The sequence below is a fragment of the Tribolium madens genome, unplaced genomic scaffold, assembly GCF_015345945.1.
Source record: "Tribolium madens isolate multiple individuals breed KSU strain unplaced genomic scaffold, Tmad_KSU_1.1 Scaffold_97;HRSCAF=244;Tcas5.2_LG3a, whole genome shotgun sequence".
In the NCBI taxonomy this organism is placed as follows: domain Eukaryota; kingdom Metazoa; phylum Arthropoda; class Insecta; order Coleoptera; family Tenebrionidae; genus Tribolium; species Tribolium madens.
The window spans coordinates 8,711,950-8,731,679 of record NW_025401069.1 but is presented as its reverse complement, the minus strand read 5'-3'; the positions used below and the strand labels follow the sequence as shown (position 1 = coordinate 8,731,679).

At 35.5% G+C, this 19,730-nt stretch overlaps 2 protein-coding genes across 3 annotated transcripts; one reads left to right on the top strand and one right to left on the bottom strand.

Annotated features, from left to right (window-relative positions):
- Positions 1 to 76: 76 nt before the first annotated feature.
- On the bottom strand, positions 77 to 19,559 carry LOC123015036 (serine/threonine-protein kinase SMG1). The gene is made up of 7 exons (XM_044414455.1): positions 19,497 to 19,559; positions 19,041 to 19,441; positions 12,576 to 18,985; positions 4,265 to 4,527; positions 2,907 to 4,215; positions 1,035 to 2,846; positions 77 to 982 (listed from the first exon to the last, which is right to left on the bottom strand). Exons 2-7 carry the CDS (start codon positions 19,381 to 19,383, stop codon positions 905 to 907), a joined length of 10,215 nt encoding a protein of 3,404 aa, XP_044270390.1. The 5' UTR covers positions 19,384 to 19,441; positions 19,497 to 19,559; the 3' UTR covers positions 77 to 904.
- On the top strand, positions 6,310 to 12,532 carry LOC123015039 (D(3) dopamine receptor). Of its 2 annotated transcripts, none has more exons than XM_044414460.1 (2): positions 6,310 to 6,987; positions 12,062 to 12,532. In XM_044414460.1, exons 1-2 carry the CDS (start codon positions 6,319 to 6,321, stop codon positions 12,476 to 12,478), a joined length of 1,086 nt encoding a protein of 361 aa, XP_044270395.1. In that variant the 5' UTR covers positions 6,310 to 6,318; the 3' UTR covers positions 12,479 to 12,532. The 2 variants fall into 2 exon arrangements, with proteins under 2 accessions (XP_044270395.1, XP_044270393.1); XM_044414458.1 differs by lacking the exon at positions 6,310 to 6,987 and adding an exon at positions 8,676 to 9,506.
- Positions 19,560 to 19,730: the final 171 nt, after the last annotated feature.

Sequence of the window (19,730 nt, the reverse complement as noted above, 5' to 3'; positions counted from 1 at the left end):
TCAAGATGGCAAGGTGAATAGTATTTTTTGTCTTCGTAATTAATAAAACGAGGTAATTTATTAATGAAAAGCACTGAACGTTCAATAAGTGTATTTTTATATTATTATTAAAAGAAATCAGAAAAAGTAATAAACATTATACATACACTGACAAAGATCTTATTGTGTAACTTAACGTGTACGTGTTGTTTCCATGGAACATTTATTACGATTTCTAAATAAAACCAAAACTTATCAAAGAATAATAACACCCTACGTAAATAATAATAAGAATGTACTATACCTAAAAATCAATTTATATCTTGTCAGACCAGTGTGTTGAAGATTATAAGAATAAAGAGCTATTAGCATGATTTGAAAGAGTTCTAATCGAATAAAAGTTATAGTAAACATTGAGTTAATAAGTCACATTTGAATGCAACAAACAGCTGAATTTACACACATCCAATCACCAGATGAGTTATCTATATGTAAATCCAGATTAGAGTACCACAGAGTGTCGGGGCACATTGAATTTAGACGCCAATTAGTCGGCACATTTCAAATACATCAAGACTCCATTTTGAGAACATAGAAGCTGCCATTTTGGCAGCAATTGTCAACTCTGACATTACCGTTGATAATTAAAATGAAAAGCAGCATTAACTTTGAGATACTTTACTATGTTCAAGTGGCCGAGTTTTACCGATAGTGCAAGAACAATTTTATTTTTTATTTTTTCAATAATCCTTCGATCCCTAAATCAAATTCTTGCAAGAACAATAAAACTAAGCAACTTGGCCTGATGGGCAAGTATAGTTAGAGATGGCGCTGCTGCTTCACCCACGGCGACCAGTGCGCACTGGCGCATTACTAGTACTGAAGAGAGATCCAGGCAGGGCTTTACTGCCGCGCTCGATACATTTCAAACCCACGGTGTCCAGCCCTCGTACAAAAGGGCCAAGTTATCCAAGTTGGTCGCCTCTCGGATCACGTAATCGACCTAAACAAAACAACATCAGCATCACCTCCAAAATACAAAACACGATACGAACCTGTTCCTGAGAAGTATATTTTCTGCCAGGATCTGGATCTCGACCTTCCAACTTCATCTTAACTCTGCGCCAAACGTTGACCGCATACGCGTTCCTTTGCTGACCTTTCGACTCCTGCTTCTGTACTTTGATCGGACTGATGGCAATGCAGTCCTGACGCGTCAGCTGGAGACGATTCCTCTTCGCCTCTAAACTTAGCAAATCGCCATAAATTTGGTTCGTGTTCTTTGCGAGAAAATGCAAATGCTCGACGCATGACTTGACGTCGTCCATGGACATTTCTTTCTTGAATTTTGAAAATAAAGACGAAAATCTGTCAATATAATCCCGGTAATCGGTGATAAACTGTTGGGTCTGTATCGCATAGTCTTCAATTTTTGTCATCGATTTGATTAGTGACTTAACATCCGACATCAACCTGCAGTGAATGTTGTAAATTTCTTTGAACTTTTCAATGGCAGATGTCAAATCCTCAGAAATACACATCAAATTAGCTTTTTCTTCAGTCAATTTCCTTTGAGACATCGTAATCAAATCAGAAATTATTTCAGAAATGGCTTGCAACCATTTCGGATTGTGCAATAATTCGGCCGTCAGTAAATTCATTATATTTTCTTCAGTTGGAGTCAGAACATCATTCCTCGAATTCGTATACTGACAAGCGATCCTCCACTTCTCAAAACTGCTCAAAAACAACTTATCATAAGTCTTCGACTCGTTACAGTGAGTCCTCAACAACTCATGTTGTAGTATTTCTTTGCACGCATTTAAAATTTCATTTGCGATTTTTTGTTCCAAATTTAGATGTGCATCTCTTGTCGAAACAGCACTTTCAAAAGCTGCTGAAATTTCAACAACATTTGGATTCGCCCCCTTGGCCCAATTCAGTCTCTGATATGCGTTTTCAATCAGACACTGTTGTTTCTCTCTAGCCTCAATTAATTTAGAATGGACGGTTTTCAAATTCGTCATTTCACTTTTCAAATCCATGATGAACTTATTTCTGACACCTGTAAAGACGTGTAACTGTGACAAAATCTCTTCATACATGAAATTATAAACTGTGAGCTGGTTTTGTATACGCATCGCACTCGACTGTAATACAGTCAATTTTAATTCGATCTTTTTCGGCTCTTGAATCTTCTCCCAAGCACTCTTCAAATTGGCCGAAAATCCAGAAGCCTGCGACACTAAATTCTGACTAAAAACTCCTTGCTTCAATAAATAATTCCACGCTTTATGGCACAATTCATCCAATGGAACTTTCGTTTCAGCACCGATGTCTTTTTGTTCGATTTCGTGTGAGACATCAAGACTCAAATTTTGCAACAAGAAACAAACACAATACGCCACTGCTTCAGTTGTTACCCCCAATAGTTGGCGCGATATAAAGTCGGCAATAAATTGTCTCACAGGTTTTACCAACTGATCGTCATTGAAAATCACATGCTTTGCATTGACTTTGAAAGATTGGCACATTTCGAGTATCAAATCGAAAAATTCGGACATGGTTTGTAGCCGTTTCAGCAGAAAGATATCCTCCAGGATTTCATGAACTTTGGGGTGGAAAATATGTGCTCCAATACTTTTCGCTTCTTTTACCTGATCCAACTTTTTCCACGAAGAGGGTATATCCAGACTTCCTAAAGTACTGACCAAATTATGCATTTCTTGGCTCAATTTTTCGAAAAGACCGTTAAAACCCATCAGTAACATTTTGCCAGCACTGAGAATATCGGATTGACTCTGAACCAAAAGCTGGAATCTGCTCCTTATTGCTGCCACACGACCCAAAACTATTTCGTAGGAAGGCTGCAACAAAATTACAGAGTTACACATATAATTTTTGAATCTTACGTTTACTAAACTTACATTAATATCCATCTGCATAAATAAACACGACAAGATCTTCTCCAATTGGGCAATCATATCTGGAATTGTGGTTCCCAACTCGACTATCAAATTACCGAGATCTGCAACCATTTGTACGACAGTTGGTTCTTCACTTTGAATCTTTTTCATGCTTTCAGGCAAAATAATTGTGTGGAAATTGAAATGTAACTCATGTAACCCTTTATAAACATTATTCGCATTTCTGATACCATTTAACACCTTCATAAATCGGCTATCTTCGCCCTCTTGTTTCACTGGAAGATTATTAATCATTTCTACCACTCTAGTACTGTTTAAAACCAGTTCATCCAAAAACCAATCGCCATCTCTTGATGTCAATTTAATTAACAAATCTCCACTTCGACTGGCTGCAGTTTCTAAAGTTAAGAAATTTTTGTTAAGCAGTACTAATTCGTTAGCTATAACGAATTCAAATGCACTTGTAGCTCCTTTTTCGCAATTCAAAAAAGTGGAAACACCTAATCTAGCATTAGCGTATAATTTTTCGAGTGCAACACTCGATTCTTGAGCTCGAATTTTAGTCAAATCATCGTAAAGTTTGTTGACTTGAGCTATAGTTTCCTTGTAGAAAGTTTCCAAACTGTAAGAAAACTTTAAAGTGTGCTTAGCATTACCGAAATCGAGAAACATTCGAAATTTCTCATAAACAGCGTCACAACTTTCAACTGTTTTAGTATCCAGCATGAACTTTGACCAACTCAGGTAGAGATACATCCGATGATTTTCGATATACGACTTCGGACATTGGGACAAAATAGCATGATACTCCTGCAAGAGCTGCAAACATCGTTTTATTGACAAATTTTGCATTTTTGATAACTGCTCGACGTCGCTTTCCGACTGTTCACACTGCGTTATAACGTCATTTTTGCCGGCATTGTGCAAAAACTCTTTGACTAAATCGAATATATTCATATCATTATCGTATGCTTTCAAATCCGATATCCAATGCGCAAATTGAGGACTCTCTAAGAGTTTCAAGGCTTCTAAATAACCGGTAATGTGATTTTCAGCCTCGTCCATTATCTTATCGATATCTTTCTTTGCAGTTTTCATGGCCTCCTGCGTCTTGCAATAAATTTCGTAACGTGATGGCAAATTATACAAGCTGTGTTTATTCGCACCGTGCGCTTCTGCCTCTTTCACCAACGCCATCTGTTGGTGCAAATCTTGTAAATAGTCTTCTGTTTCGCTGATTTTCTTCTGAACATCAATCCACGACCCGAAATTCTCAAGCAATGTTGGAATTTCTTTTAAAATATTTTCCCTAAAACAAAAGTTGTAATCTTTCTGTGAGTCAAATTTTCGGTAATTACTTATTTTCGTCCCATTCGACTCTCATTTCGGTACAACGCACATTAAACATGGAGAGAGTCACTTCTTTCTCCAAGTCCTTTTTGCCTTGCCTCGAATTGACGCTCGAGGAGATTCCTCCAAAGCTTGTCCCTGCCAGGACCTCGCCACCCACGGTCCAGTCGATCAAAGGGTCGTAAACGAAAGCTTCCAGTAGTGTGAGTAAAGTCTCACGTCCTTTTCGCATGGTTTTCAGTACGTTTTCACAGGCCGTGCGGAAAATTCCCTGAAAACATGATTTTCTTCTGTATTTGGATTTATGTATTTTGTAATATTCAATAAATTACACTTATTATTTCGAGTGTTGATAACAATGTTATCTACCGAAACCTGTGGTAGATTTGCACTGACACAGTAATCCCTCGCTCATAATTAAAAAAACAGCATTAATTTATGGCGAGCTTTTTATTCCTTTTAAAAACAAATTTATCACGTTCGATGTTATCCCGGCGTTTAATATGCATTTAATTGACCTGCAATATAATCTGGAGCAATATTTCTTTATTTTCGATCGAATTTATGTTCTGGAGGCGATGAAGTCACAATTACATTTTATTACCACCATAAAAATAAAAGTAAATATCTCGCGGTTACTTATTTTGAATGAGAAAATGGCAAAGTTTAATCGAAAACAGGTAGTTTATATGAATGAGGATGGTTAATCAATTTGAAGAGCACGTTTTGTAACAATACTTTTAGATAATAAACAAGCAGAACGTACTATTCTACTACTAACGAGGTTAATTACACTTGGATGAAATAACACAAATATTTCTTTTGGTGTATTCAAGGAAGCGAAAATATTTCGATAGCATTATAAAAAAATGCCATTGCTGAAAGACTGAATAATGGAAAGCAAATGCAAAGCAGTGTTATTTTGTATCTGTAACGATTTCATGTTAAGACCAAAATTGGTGTACTTCAAAAGCAAACAATAAAAAAATAGAAATGTATGTTCATAAAATTTTATTTCAAATTGACTTTTAATATGTATTATAATATTCTCAAATATGAATATTGTAGCATGAAAATAAAAAAAAATAATTCATGTCACCTATTACATTCTTTTCTTTTATCAAATTTAAATTTGTGATAAACAAAAGTTGTAATTATAAAATCTTTATGTTCAAATAATTAGGTAAACATTTTTTAATGTTGGGAAGTCAGTAATTATATTTCACCTTCATTTTTGCCAATGGTAAATTTTTCATTTGTTCCATTGAATAAACACATAAGATAAAACAATAAAAAAAATTCCGAAATCTAATTTCATTCATAAATAAAAAACCAAAATTATATTATAATAACACCGTTCAAGGGTCAAATGTGATAAATAACCACTGAAACCCAAAGGATCCTCTTCTGCAGATAAGTAAAAAAAAATCGATTCTCGTGAAAGACCAACTGGACAAACAAAAACTGTTTCAACATTATCAATGCCGATCCTTCAATCATCCTATAAATTGAATATGCTTACGTTGTAGAGTACATTCTACAACAAACAATTTTATTTCTGTATTTCCGGTCATAAAAGGTGCTAATGGCAATTCCATTTTGGTATCCATTTATATCATCTCCTTTCTAATAGCTTCACTTTGGCGCTTCCTCTCGCAATTTGAGTATGACATAAAAACAATATTCGAACAGTCATACATCAAAAAAGAGCAAAACACATCAAAACAAGCCCTCCAGCTAAAAATTATAACACACAACCGATTGATAGCAAAACAAATAATCGATGACGTGATTGTTTTCACTAAATTGCAATTTGATACCTCCAGTAATGTGTAGTAGAAAAACGGCGATTAGTGTGCTTTCCAATACCGTACTAGCGTACATGTGTTTTTATCAATTCCCATTGATACAAATTAATATAAGCGTTAAAATCAAAAAACGTAAACCGATCAATGGAAAATTGAAAGGAGAATAAACGATGACGCACTCTTTCCATTTAATAAAAGGATGGAAACGTCCAGATTCTATTAGTGCCGATCGAGGAGTGTAAAGTCGTAAAAAAATGGTTTCGACCAACACTTCCGAAGCTTTCGTTTATCCCGGAAGTGCACTATGGATAACAGTGTACTCGATAATTTTCTGTGTGATTGTTTCGGGTAACTTATTAACGATTTTTGCAATCGCGCTCAATCGAAGACTATCCTCAGTGACCGCAAACAAGTTCATCTACAGTTTGGCCATAACCGATCTCTTGGTAGGACTCTACATACCATACCACGTGTGTTTCTTCATCTATAAGAAAGACTTAGACGGCAAACTCCCCTGTGTTATAATGTTTATTGTACCGACATTTGCGTGCTCTCATTCCATTTGTAAATTACTGACAATAGCCACAGATCGGTACATAGCCATACTTTACCCTCTTCATTACAACAAATACATGACCAATAAGGTGGTTTGGAGCCTTATTTTAGGCGAATGGATTTTCTGTGGTGCAATTTCCACAGTCCCGATTTATTGGAACAACTGGGAGGAAAGGTGTTCTTGCGACGTTCTCAGGTTTCTCCCCAAAACATACTTTATTTACGTATTGACACCTCTGTTTGGAGTCATCTGGATTACGATGTTGTTGGTGTATGTAAAAATTTGGAAAGAAGCGCAACGCCACACCAAGCGAATTCGTAGAGTTGCGAGAATGCCAAAAGACATCAACGATTCAAAATCTTTCCAGGTAAGAATTGAAAAAACAATCACCAAAAAAATTTAAAAAAGCACATACCTATATTTGTTTTTATCAATTCTTTTTAAGCTTTTAATAGTATAATTATTATTTATGAATAAAAAACTTTATCCTACTGAACAATGCCCATTCGCATGAATTAAACACTGTATCTCTTCTATTCGTATTAAATTGTATGTAATTTTGCATAATATGTCATAAGAGCCCTTAAAGAAGGATACAGTAACAAATTTCAGATGATAAAAAAAAACATAACAAATCAATGCAAAACAAATGCATAAAGATCTACATAAAAAACTGTGAAGTGAAATTTTCGCACTTTGCTGAATAACTAAGCAATCTATCTTCAAAAGTCTTGTTTCCAAGCGTCACGTGGCTCTTGATCATTTATGAAGGCACTGTATTAAATTATTGCTTTCATGACTACAAAAATTTACTCTTAAAAAAAGCGCCCTGTAATTAGACCGAGATTATTACTAATAATTTTTGACATACCGAAAGAAAATAACGCATTGCAAATAATTAAATGCTTAAATAATGAATTTTGCGATGCTACAGACATTACTTTGTTTTTTTTTTTAAAGATGGATATAGTTGTCACTTTTTACGTGAAAATAAATCCCATTTGACCGACTGATTTATGCCTACACCAATCCGCAAATTGTTGTGTTAATGTTGTGATAGATCATCATGCCTTATCAATGTGAGCTTAATAATGGCGTTAATGATTCTTTGACACAAAGCAATTATTGATTATGTAAAAGAGGTACGCCAGAATTAACGGAAGATAATGTCATGGTCGTTATGAATTTTGTCATATATTCACCAAGAAGACATGTTTGATTAAATTTTATAAATAGAATTATGTTTTGTAATAATGCTTCTAAAGCTTTAATGGATGTGTAAACAAAACTACCGGTTTAACGTCATTCCCCTATTGCTGAATGAATTTCTTGTAAAATGTTTCGGAAAATGTAACTTGATGGTCTTGTTGGTTTGTACTATTTATAATATACTGTATTTCGGGAAGCTTTAAAGCAGAACAAGAACAAGATAATCTTTCTTTTGAGGAAAATTTTAAAGTAATTAAATGAAACATTGAACCGGTGAACATCATACTATAATTTTGATTTGTTACAAAACAATCTCAAAGGTGAAGGTTTTTACTTTCGTGCTAGCTGAATGTAATTATTCTGAAAGGAAAAATATTTGGCTAAATGGTAAACCCACTTGTGTGAAATACTCGTAACAGTGATGCTTTATTAAATCAATGGCACAACAACTCTAATTACAGTTACTTAATAACTATCGATCCAAAAATTGTTTAATTTTTTATTTATCCACTGTTCAACAAATTTCGCTCATCATCCTCCATAATCATTATCAAAAATAATTTGTCCCAACATAAAAATATCGCTCAATTATTAGTTGATGTACTCTCTGTTACACATTTATCAATAATTTAATTTGATTCTTCCTAATACCCCTCTGATCACTAACGGAATTACATACTTAATCCGGGGAGATAACACAAATTGCTGGAAGCAATAACTAATTTCCATTTCTTAAAATTAGAGCAAATTTTATACATTTAAGAAACCGCGAATTAGTGTCGGTGTTCCAGTCATGTTTGTTGATACCGGCAACTCCACTATTCAATGATCAGTCCGTTTCGCGCCAGCTTGAGCGTTAGGTGTTAATTCTTGTTCGGTTTTTCGTCGGTTTAAAATACCGTCTTTCAACTTATCGAAAATGTAAATCGTGAGATTTATGTTGAGTGGCCACGGGATGCAATTAAATCAATTGAAATGTTGCCAAAAGATTAATCAATGATGGAAACAACAACCGAAAATTCAGCCACAGTGTCCGAATATGTAGGTGGTGGTTTATGGATAACAGTGTACTGTATAATCATTGTTGCTGCTATTGCTGGCAATACTTTGACACTTTTCGCTATAGCAGCTAGCCGACAATTGTCATCTATGGTGTCCAATCAATTCATCTTCAGTCTGGGAGTGAGCGACTTATTGGTGGGATTGTCCATCCCTTACCATATGTGTTTCTACTTGACGGACTCGATTATTCACAATAAAAGTACTTGTTTGGCCCGTTTTGTCCTCATATCTTTCGCTTGTGAAAGTTCGATATTAAATCTTCTCTTCGTCGCTACTGATAGATACACCGCCATCGTCCATCCCTTGAAGTACAACCAGTATATGACACGTCAAAATGCAACTTTTCTTATTTCTCTCGTATGGATATTGTCGCTGACTTTTTCCGCCGTTCCGATTTACTGGAATACGTGGACCGATGATGAAATTTGTGATGTTAAAATAATTCCGCATGTGTACTTCAATTTCGTCCTTACGCCGATGTTTGCTTTGATTTGGGGTGTGATGCTACTTGTTTATATTAAAATTTGGAGAGAAGCTTCGAAACATGCAAAAAGGATTAGAAGTACGACAAATTTGCATAAATGTCACAACATCAACGATACTAAATCAATACAGGTAATGACACTAAACGGACACTGAACAAATTGTTTACACTCCATAAAATTGTAATTGAACGTGAGAATTTCTTAGAATGCTTGTGGTTTGCGTTTGCTTATCAGAGGTTTAGTTGTTCGTCGTTTTTCTACTTAACTTTCATAGTAATAATTAAGCAAAAATCAAGATAGGTATATTTTTAATGGTGATATTGGCCTTCAAAAAGTTGAAGGTTGTTCTTTTACGTAACAGAGGTTGTGTATGTTATGTGAGACGAAAGATTATTAAAGCTACAAAATTTTACAAAAAAACGTGATCATAAAAAGAATTCAGTCACAACTGTTTCAAAGTAGAAACAAAGTAGCAACCATAACTGAAAACAGAATTATTTTTAGAACGTTTTACTTATTTAAATTGATTCAAATTAAAATAGAAATCTTCAAATAAAATAGTCGAGCAAACTAAATTTGTATGTAAATATTTAAACGAAATCTGGCATTAATAAAACCCATTGTGACTAAGAATGCGAAATTCTTTTAAAGACATTTAATAAAATGCAAAATAAATAATTAGAGCGGAGAGACTCGTTTTAATATTATTTCCATAGAATAAAATGAAGGTTTTTTTCCTATTCAGTTATGGACAATTAAGTGAACAATTTTTGATGTAATAATAGTAATTAAAAAGTAATTACAATTGCTAATGGATTGGCAAAGACTAAAATGTAGCATACAATCAAAAAAATTACGTTTACCATGACATAGTAAATAGTTATGATAATTGTTTCAAGTGCATATAATTTAGCTGTCAAATTAAAATAGAATATTCAATGGAAAAAAATATAAATCCGAGTTTGAATCTTTAAAAAACGGCAATAATTTTTCATTAACCTTAGGTATACTAATACATTATTATTCTTCGACACTGTCAAAATTTACGGTTTTTCTCTGGTGTAAGGAAGTTTTGACAACTGTTTAGCATTTCTCAATACGAAATGTCAAATTATTTTTAACAGATTTAACGCAAGTCTAAGCTTTGTTGAGTTCTAATTCGAAGAATAAAATGTTGTATTGTTGTATTTGAGTGTAATTGGGACGCTTTATTCCACCTCGTGAAATAATGCGTCCGATTTACACTCAAACTCGTAGAAAAAATAACTATTAATATCCTAAAATAAACAATATAAACCAATATTCTACATCACCAAAAAATTCTTACTACAATGTCGTAAAAATTTGCTTGTTATGAAAAAAGAATATATTTAGTTTAATTTGTAATCATTTCTTAAATTTTAATTGTGCTATTTCAATGTCTTCATATGGTGACGACTGACGAGCGAATTAATATTTACAGGGGACATAAACTCTAAATTAATTCCCGTAATGAACAAATGAAATTTATTAAGCTTTAAGAAGAAAATCATCATTATTTTAACGTAGCTAGCGAATGTTTGACGAGATTATTAATCACCTATTCAAAAAATCCGTTAACAGTTTTTAAATTATAAATACATAATAGGTATTCACCTTAACGTCATTTCTGAATTTATTCGGATAATATTATCCGATGTTGATTGTTAGACGTTAACAATTTTGATCTATCAATTAGGTACACTTTTGTTGATGAATAGTTTTTTACGATTATGGGAGCCCTAATAAATAAGTCTTCTTTACAAAAAAAATTAATTATATTAATTTTGACAATTGAATTTTTTAGTGACACCTGACGTCCATGGTCCACAAGATGTAGACCACAACCAATAAAAAAATGTAGAAAATAAAAATAAAATGTATAATTAAAATGTGGTTATAAGTGACGATAAGTGATTCAACAAAATATCTTTTGGTTTATTTTTATTGGCACTCTTTCAGGTAGTTTCAAAATTGTAAGTTTCACATTTATTTTCCTAAATTATGTATATAAGTACATATTATCATTGAATTAAAATCAAACACTCAAAAAAAAAGCCACGTTTTGCTTGTAATCAAAGTAATTGCATGCAATTTCCACACCTTTTATGTCATAATAAGTAAGTTTGATTAAACGCATTATATTTTTGATCACGCACTATAATAAACTTCAAAAATTAATAATTCTGAGTACTTGATGTGAACAATCGGTACAATTCTGAAATTGTTTGGAACACGATAAACAATTATCAATAAATAATACCCATTTTCAATAACTCTTATCACCGAATTATCAGGACATGCTTAGTACATGCTCACAATAAAACCTCATTCACACCTTGCTATTCCCATACACCCACCGTACACAATTGGCACGATGACATGTTGTAAAGATATAAATAAACACACAGCCTCATAACAAGAAAACCGATAGACACTCAATTACCAACGCAACATTATTTTCAGTGTCAATACTAGGCGCTGAAGAATTTAAACGTAAATTGATTGACACACCACATACTGTTAACACACATCGAGAAAAACAAAATAAATACAATATCTACAGCTATATAACATAATTACACTATTTCGATTTGCGGAAATGAAGCGCCGCTTTAAACAAAGCAAATGAGAAAGTTCGTTGCCTGATGTTTATTTTCTTTTCAGGTGGTGATGCTTACACTAGGCTGTTTCTCCATCTGCTGGATGCCTTACTTCATCGTGACCACTTATTTCAGAATAAGCGACACCAGCAGCCAATTCAGCCTTTTGTACGAAATCGCGTTCACGCTGGCCGTTTGCAATTCAGGAATGAACCCTGTGATATACGCTTGGAAGAATTCCAACTTCCGCGAGGCCTTTTGGTGCTTGCTGACTTGCCACTCCCCGAACAATTCGACCAAAAAGACAAACTATATCACGAATCACGTTCCTAGCAGCAAGAAAAGCTCAATTGGAGGTCATGACAACGTTGTAGCTCAAGCCGAAATTGAGATTGAATCACCCACTCCCAAAGACTATGACGAACACGAGTGTAGTGTGTCAACCGAAATGACAACAGTGAACACTCCCACTTGGAGTTGACTTTAATTTAAATTCTCCGAAAGAAATATTGTGATATATTCTTAGTTTTAATGTAATCAATAAAATCAACACTTTTCGTAAGTGATTTTTCGCTTACCTCAACTCCTGTGATTCCCAGCGCTCCACGAATGTTCGGCGTGAGTCTGAAGGGGACTTTCTCAGGCACTCGCAAAGTCTTGCCTTTTTCAAAACAGACGTTGTAGTCGATGTGGACCACTTCTCCGCTTGTCAAATCCACCAAAACGTTATCTAAATGCCGATCCCCGAGCCCAATTATATACCCAATGATACTCATAACAGCAACAGAATAAGAGTATCTCTTCACCACTTGCCACCAAGCATTGGCATCAATTGCATTACACCACAATTCCTTAGCAAGTAGGTCGCTAGGAGTCTCTGCCATCAGTTCAGTTAAAACTTGCTTCAAAACACTCAAAGGCCACTCCTTTCGATTATCTATATTCTTAATTCCGTGTTCTTTTAGTAAGGGGTTTAACTTATTATAAAAAAGTTCAGAAGGTCTTAACACACTCGCGGTTGTATTTACGTTGTTTTTGATAAAGGGTTTAGCCATTTCGCGCTGTTGCCATCTTTTATACAAGGCGAAAACAGGGGTAGTTCCATCTACCCAAGAAATCAACCCTGAACGTGGCCCCAAAGGAATAACGGAGTAGTGTCGGGCGCGATATAAATTTTGACCAGTTAGGTCAGCATTGTGGGCCATCATGGTGTTCGCAATACTCAAGAATTGCATTATTCTTTCATCTAGATGTAAATCTTCCAAACCTTTGAATAAATAAGTGTAAGTCTGGCCGTCAGATCCGTAAAAGATTAATTTTTTTGGTTTAGTCTTTGTGGGGAGAATTGAAACAATATTAGAAACGTGCGAAATAGTAACTCGAGTTTTCGCAGAAGTCACCAACCCAGGCATCGCAATTACAGTGTTCTTGATAGAGGCCAAAACAGGACTGATTGACTGCATTTTGAGAGTGTACGAAGCTCGTCGGTGAAACTTTTGTTGAAATTGCTTCTGCAGACTCTTTAGTGGTTGTAAAGATTCTTGTGGTTTTTCTGGATTTTCAGGATTCTTCAACTTATTGATTACATCTTTAATTTCATCCAGGTACTTTTCCTGGAATTCTTTTTCATGTGGAGTTTCTGCTTCAGCAGTGGTCACTTCTTGCAACTGCTCCAAAACAAATACAATTGGCTTGATTATAATCCTGTGTTTTTCTGCAATAAGCGATAACTTTTCTTCTTTATTTAAATGAGGATTTTCGTTGACTTTCTCGATTTCATATTCCAATTGTTGCTGACGTTTCGTAATTTCAGTTTGATGTTGAGCTAAAGTACCCAACCATAACTCGTCCCAAAGTAAAGTGATTCTTCGCAACTCTTTGACAAGAGTTTGCACTTGAGCAATAGTTTCTGGATCTTGCTTACTAAGAGTATCCACCATGGTCCTAAAACACGATTGTAGCGCATTTGTAGAATCTTCACTGTCACTTTCGTAGTTATCTTCTTCTTCGTTTAATTCTTCATCGTTGCATTCGTTGTTTTGCGAAAGACAATCCTTGGGTAGCGAAATTTCGGAAAAATCAAACTTTAGACCCCCTTCTAAAGCACCAACAACTGCTGGGAACGTAATCAAGTGAGGAGCATCCTCAGCGATGCGACATAACAAATCGGAAACCCTATGTCTTACATAACTTTCTGGATGATTCAAACGAGAAAATAATTGAGGAATAATAACTTTCCAAGGCTGAGTTGGGGTCGTTTGTAAACCTTCCTCGAGTATATTTTGTAATTCTAGAGCATATTTAACAATTAACCTTAACAAACGTAGAGTAATCGTTATAATGTTACACTCGGTGTTTTTCGTAATGTTGTCCGAATTTGTAGTTAGGTGTAAATACTTGAAATAAGCCTCAGCACTGAGTGCATAGTACGTGTAAATCCTCTTTTGTGTGTTTCTCCAAATCTGAACTAAGCTTTGTAAATCAGCATCAGAGGCGTTTTGTAAAACAGGCACATATTTTAACTGATTTTGAATCATCTCTGAAGTGTTCAAATCGTGCGATTCTATATCTTCCTCATCAAGATTCGATCTAGTCTGAGACAAAATCGTGATAATTTTATTCAAATCGTCTTGCGAAGTAGCTGGTGGCAACAAATTTTTAATAATCAAATGATCCTCTTCAGTGAGATTATTCTGGACATCAGAACTATGATCTATAATTTTGCGGCCCCAACGATAACACCAGGTACCAAAAGCATTCCAGCTTTTGGCTAATCCGACGCACTGATGTACACTAAATTGCAATAATTTCCCAATTGCCATTTCACTCATTGGAATCACATTTGAAACACTACTATCCATCATCCCGATCTCCGGCAACACCATTAACAATTTACCCAACGGACTATTTATTTCCGTTAAACAAATTTCTTCGTTTACTTGCAACCAATTCGCTAATTTTAACAAAATTTTGCTACTAATTTTCTTCAATTCTGTTCCTCCATAGAGCTCTGCATGTTTCGAAATGGCAGTAGAAGCAGCGGCGCACAAATTAAAATTGTGTTGTCGATTCTGATCAGTACAGTACGACAGTTTTATAATCTCCATTATTACACGAGCCGTATCAACACTCCAAACTGATACTTCGCCAATTTTCTGCAAGAATAGAGTCGCAATAGTGTCAAAACCGTTATCATCGATCACCAAATTTGTATCTTTAAGAAATTTGCTAACATGAGCAAACGCCAACTTGAAATTACGTTCTTTCCTGGCTCTTTTTATAACATCCAAGCGTAAATTAGTACAGAAAGTCGTCGATCCTAGATTTTGGACGTCAGCAAAATACTCCGACCACCAAAGTACTTTACGTAAAACCGACGAGTCGATTTTAGATATTTCATTTTCAAAATTCTCAGATACAAGAAACACGGTGTTGGTTGAAGTACCGTTGAGAATGTTTTTAATCCCTTGACAGGCGTATTGCATCACTTGAAATTCTTGAAGACAATCAGAGGGTGCCAAGTTTAAGTGATATCTAATCGAGTTTTGAATTTTACTCAAATTCTGATCGACTTTCTTATTCAAATCCCCACTATCCGAAGCTATACTAAACGCAATTCCGTACAGATTTGTCTCAACAGTCGTGATCTCCTCATACTGACTCCACGACGTTGTCTCGTCTTTGTAATTCCACGACGAAAGATCGGTAAAAGATTGTCGACCCACTTCCACGTTAAACAAATTATTAACACAAGTCCAATCCGTGGTACTAAACCAATATCTTCGACCGTTATCCATGTCTTCCCCCATGTTCTCCTCCATATTCCAATTCATCAAATCGATCCAATTACCCAACTCCTTATAACAAATGACAATCTGATCATGAATAAAATGGCGTGAGTCTGATTCCAATTTGACATTGTCGCCTTGCGCATCACTTTCGTTAGTATGACTTTGTCGGAGAATTTTTTTGTACCCTTCAATAGCAAGTTCGTATCTCTTCGCCGCCTGCTCTGCTGCATACTTCACCCAAACAAATTTCCGGCCGGCTACGCTTTTACACCAAATATATAGACCCAAAATCGCTTCAGTTTCTCTCATTTCCAGGAATGCCAACGTAATAAAAATTACAACTCTTTCAAATTCTGAACCGGTCGTTCTTCCTGTTGCCACCATATCCCCAAGTAGAGCTTGCCCATGTCTGACTGCAGTACAAGGATCTGATGCATGCATGGCAATATGTATAACCACCATTCTTATCCGACTTAACCACTCGCTACAGGTGTTCGTATTGGTGATAAAGAAAGATCTGACTTGCTTCGGGGGTTGCTGCATTGCTATAGCGCAACCTTCGGACGCACTGTATATAACTTTTTCCAAATGTTCTATAAACTGGAGCAATAGCCTAACCCGAGTAATGTCATTAGGGCCACTTTCATTCTCTTTATTCTTCTTAACATTAATTAAGTCGTTTCCTAAATGATTCAAAGCACCTTCGATCTTTGTGAAAGTCTCATTAGGTTTGCCTAATGGTGTGCGCAGCTTGGAATTTACACAAAATTGGGCACTTTCAAGTGTTGTCCAGTTATGTAAAATTATTCTTGAATTGATCGCCAAATCATAGAAGAAGTCCATAGCCTTATAGTTAGCTTGCAAAGGCCAACTACTGATGAAGATGTCTTCTAACCAGTTCGGAGACTCGCAAGATTCGTTTTTAAGCAAATAGTCCGTGAAAGTTTTGAAATGAAGAGGGTACATGTCACCGGTTACGCTGTTATTTAGATGCAAATGTTGAGCCATGCGGACCATATAATTGGAATAGTCTTTGATATTTGTTGATTTCTTCGCATCATAAGCCGAGTTAGATTTATTTAATTCGACCACAGCAACGTCCCAGGGAATATTCGATGAGAGTTTGGAATAACTAAGACGAATTTCGTCGTTGTTTGAATTTAGATGTAGTTTCACCAAATCGCAGACGTTCATCAAAAACTGGTTGTTCCAAGATAATTGTTTGTTATTCAGTAGTTTTTCGAGATTTTCGCAAACAAAGAGAACTATCTTAGTGTTAAAATGGTATCCGCATTTTACCAGTACTTCAGTCACTGCGACAAACTTTTCGTTATCGTATAAATTCGCCAAATAACTGTCCGAATTTATCAATATGTCGTTTAACCACTGCAACAGCAGCAAAGTAACTTCGTTGGGAGTCTGTATTCTCAAAGTTTTATGCAAAATATCGAGGATTATTTCAAAATTTCCCAAATTGGGCGAAGTGTTCGGCACGTCGTTAATGTTCAAAACATCCGGCAAAGTAAATAATCCCATTAAATTCGACTGGTCTTGCTTTTTCGCTACTAAATTACTGCTCGAAATAAAATGATTATAGCACTTGCAATGAGAGTATAGCAAGTAAAGTAAGCTATATTGTAACGCTGGATTGTTCTTAGCTATACGTTCTTGGTACGGTTCCAGATTGACTCCCACCAATTCCAAAATGCTAGGTTTTAAGGCCCACATCACTATTATTGAACTTGCGTTAGCCAATTGCGATAGGCACCGCAATAAAAATAACACAGTTTGTTCTTTCTGGTCTGTGTTCAAGTCAAAATTGTCTTCAGAAAATGGATTATTTTGTATGAAGGGCTTTATATTAGGAACAATAGCTCTGTAAACGACCTCAAGGTCGCCCAAAACGTATCTGTAAGCCTCTTGCAGAAGTGAGACATTTTTTAAATTTAATAAAGCCTGGTAGACGCAAATGACCGAATCCCGGATACTCTTAAAATAAGAATAACGCAATTTGACTATTTCAGATTTGGGACCGATTAGTTTTTCTATCAGTTCTATTGGCAAATTAGCTGATAATTCTTTGATGATTTTCGAAATTAGGAGCAGCATTGATACTAAAGTTGCATCCGAAAATTCGGTAACTAAACTCAACTCAAGATCAATCAAGTTATAAATCGAGTTGCTTAAAGCTTGGGTTTTGTTGTCTAGTTGTCCAAGCAAAATCCCAATGCTCTCGTTAGCTGCTATGATGAGATTGTCCGTAACAAAATTTTCAAGGACGTCTTGCACTGTCTTTATAACTTGGTTTAAACAAGTAGAAACCAACTCAACAGAGACGTGTTTGTTGTTCGTTGGCCGGAAACTATCCCCTAAGCATTTCAAAATTGTGTTCAGAGCTAGAATTAGGACGTTAATGTGTTCCAAAGAATTACTCTCAGAGTCGTTTAACTGACTGCTGAAGTTGGTGATATCTTCCAAAAAATTTTCGATAAGAGTGACGGCAAATTCAATGTTGTACTTAAAATGGGTCGAAATGCGTTGCAAATTGCGGGAAATAAACTCAATGTTTGATAGAGGTTGAGTGTGGTCGACATGCCAGCCGAATAACAAATCCACAGTGTCTTGGAACTGAGTGTAAAAACAATCAGGATAGAGCTCGATGATTGTCATTAAAATGTCAAGAATGGCTTTAAAAACTTCAGCGTTTTCAGTGATTTCTATACAAGTTACTAAATGGTGCATCAGATTTTCAGCGTGATCTTGCAAAACTGGTTTATTTTTTTCAAAAGCGAGAGTTTCTTTAAACGACTTCATTAAAAGTATTTGCATTTCTTCATACGCATTTTTCATTTTAACAAAAATCCAGTTTTGATACCTTTCAAAATCGTTTTCTTGTCCCATTATGTAACCCATCCTGCCTAGAGCTCGTGTGGCTTGTTGTTTAGCTAGAGGCCCTGGCGAAACTTGCAGAATTTCAAACATGGACTCACCAAGGATATGGAACGCTTTGCGTACATACTGCGCGTTGTCTGGTAGTAGCAGAACCTCAAGAAGTTTTTTAGAAATGGCCAGAGAATTTTCTTGGTCAACTTCAGTGCTCAACCGGCGCAACAGCTTAGAAATTCTGGTATCTTCAGGTAAATTGAGCTTGATATCATTCTTCTTCTCTGGTTCATAAAATTTTCCATGATATGATCCTAGTAAAATAAACATTGTCAGAATACAAAGTCACAAATTTCAAAATGCGCATACCTGATGATTCAGAATGTCTTGACAATGACTCTTGATACTTTCGATTTAAAATGTAGAAATCGCCACCGTCGCGGTCTCCCCTGCGCGCCGGGGGGCCTCCACGGCCACGGTAGGCCCCTCTTCTCTCGTTAATTTTCGAGGAACGAAACTCGCTTGAGCGGGATCTCCCCACGCCTCTGTAGCGGTTATCACGAGAATATACATGGTATTTTTGGCTGTTTTCTACATCACCGTCCACGCTACTGTTGTCGTAATTTTCGTCAGAGGGGTTGTTGTCGTAATCGTTCAATTCTTTCGAGCTTTTTGAAGCCTTGAGCTTGTAAGGTGTGTTATTCGATATCATCACTTACATGCCGATACAAAAATTGCTTTCATATACATGGATAAGACTGCATTACTATCTGTAAAAAATATTGCGAAATAATGCGAAATTATCCTCGTAATTATCACACAAACCCAACTATTTTTCTTGAAAATCTGCATTTATGTCACTCACTGTTGCTTTGGTTCTAAAATTACCACCAACCAAATAAAACGAAATATTCCGGTACGCCCTATTGCCACATCTACGGGAATAGGCTTGGATTTGCTTTATTACAAAGTGTTAAATACAATACAAAATATTTTATAGTATCAATGTTTTGTATGCATCAAATTATGTAAAAACATTATAAAAATTAATAATTTTTA

Excerpts from the sequence above, each read along its gene's own strand:
- LOC123015039 (XM_044414458.1), top strand. The coding sequence starts at position 8,826 with ATGATGGAAACAACAACCGAAAATTCAGCCACAGTGTCCGAATATGTA. Across the intron at positions 9,507-12,061 it reads ACGATACTAAATCAATACAG|GTGGTGATGCTTACACTAGG; the intron begins GTAATGACACTA and ends TTTTCTTTTCAG.
- LOC123015036 (XM_044414455.1), bottom strand. The coding sequence starts at position 19,383 with ATGATATCGAATAACACACCTTACAAGCTCAAGGCTTCAAAAAGCTCG. Across the intron at positions 2,847-2,906 it reads TTATGCAGATGGATATTAAT|CCTTCCTACGAAATAGTTTT; the intron begins GTAAGTTTAGTA and ends ATTTTGTTGCAG. Across the intron at positions 983-1,034 it reads AATATACTTCTCAGGAACAG|GTCGATTACGTGATCCGAGA; the intron begins GTTCGTATCGTG and ends TGTTTTGTTTAG.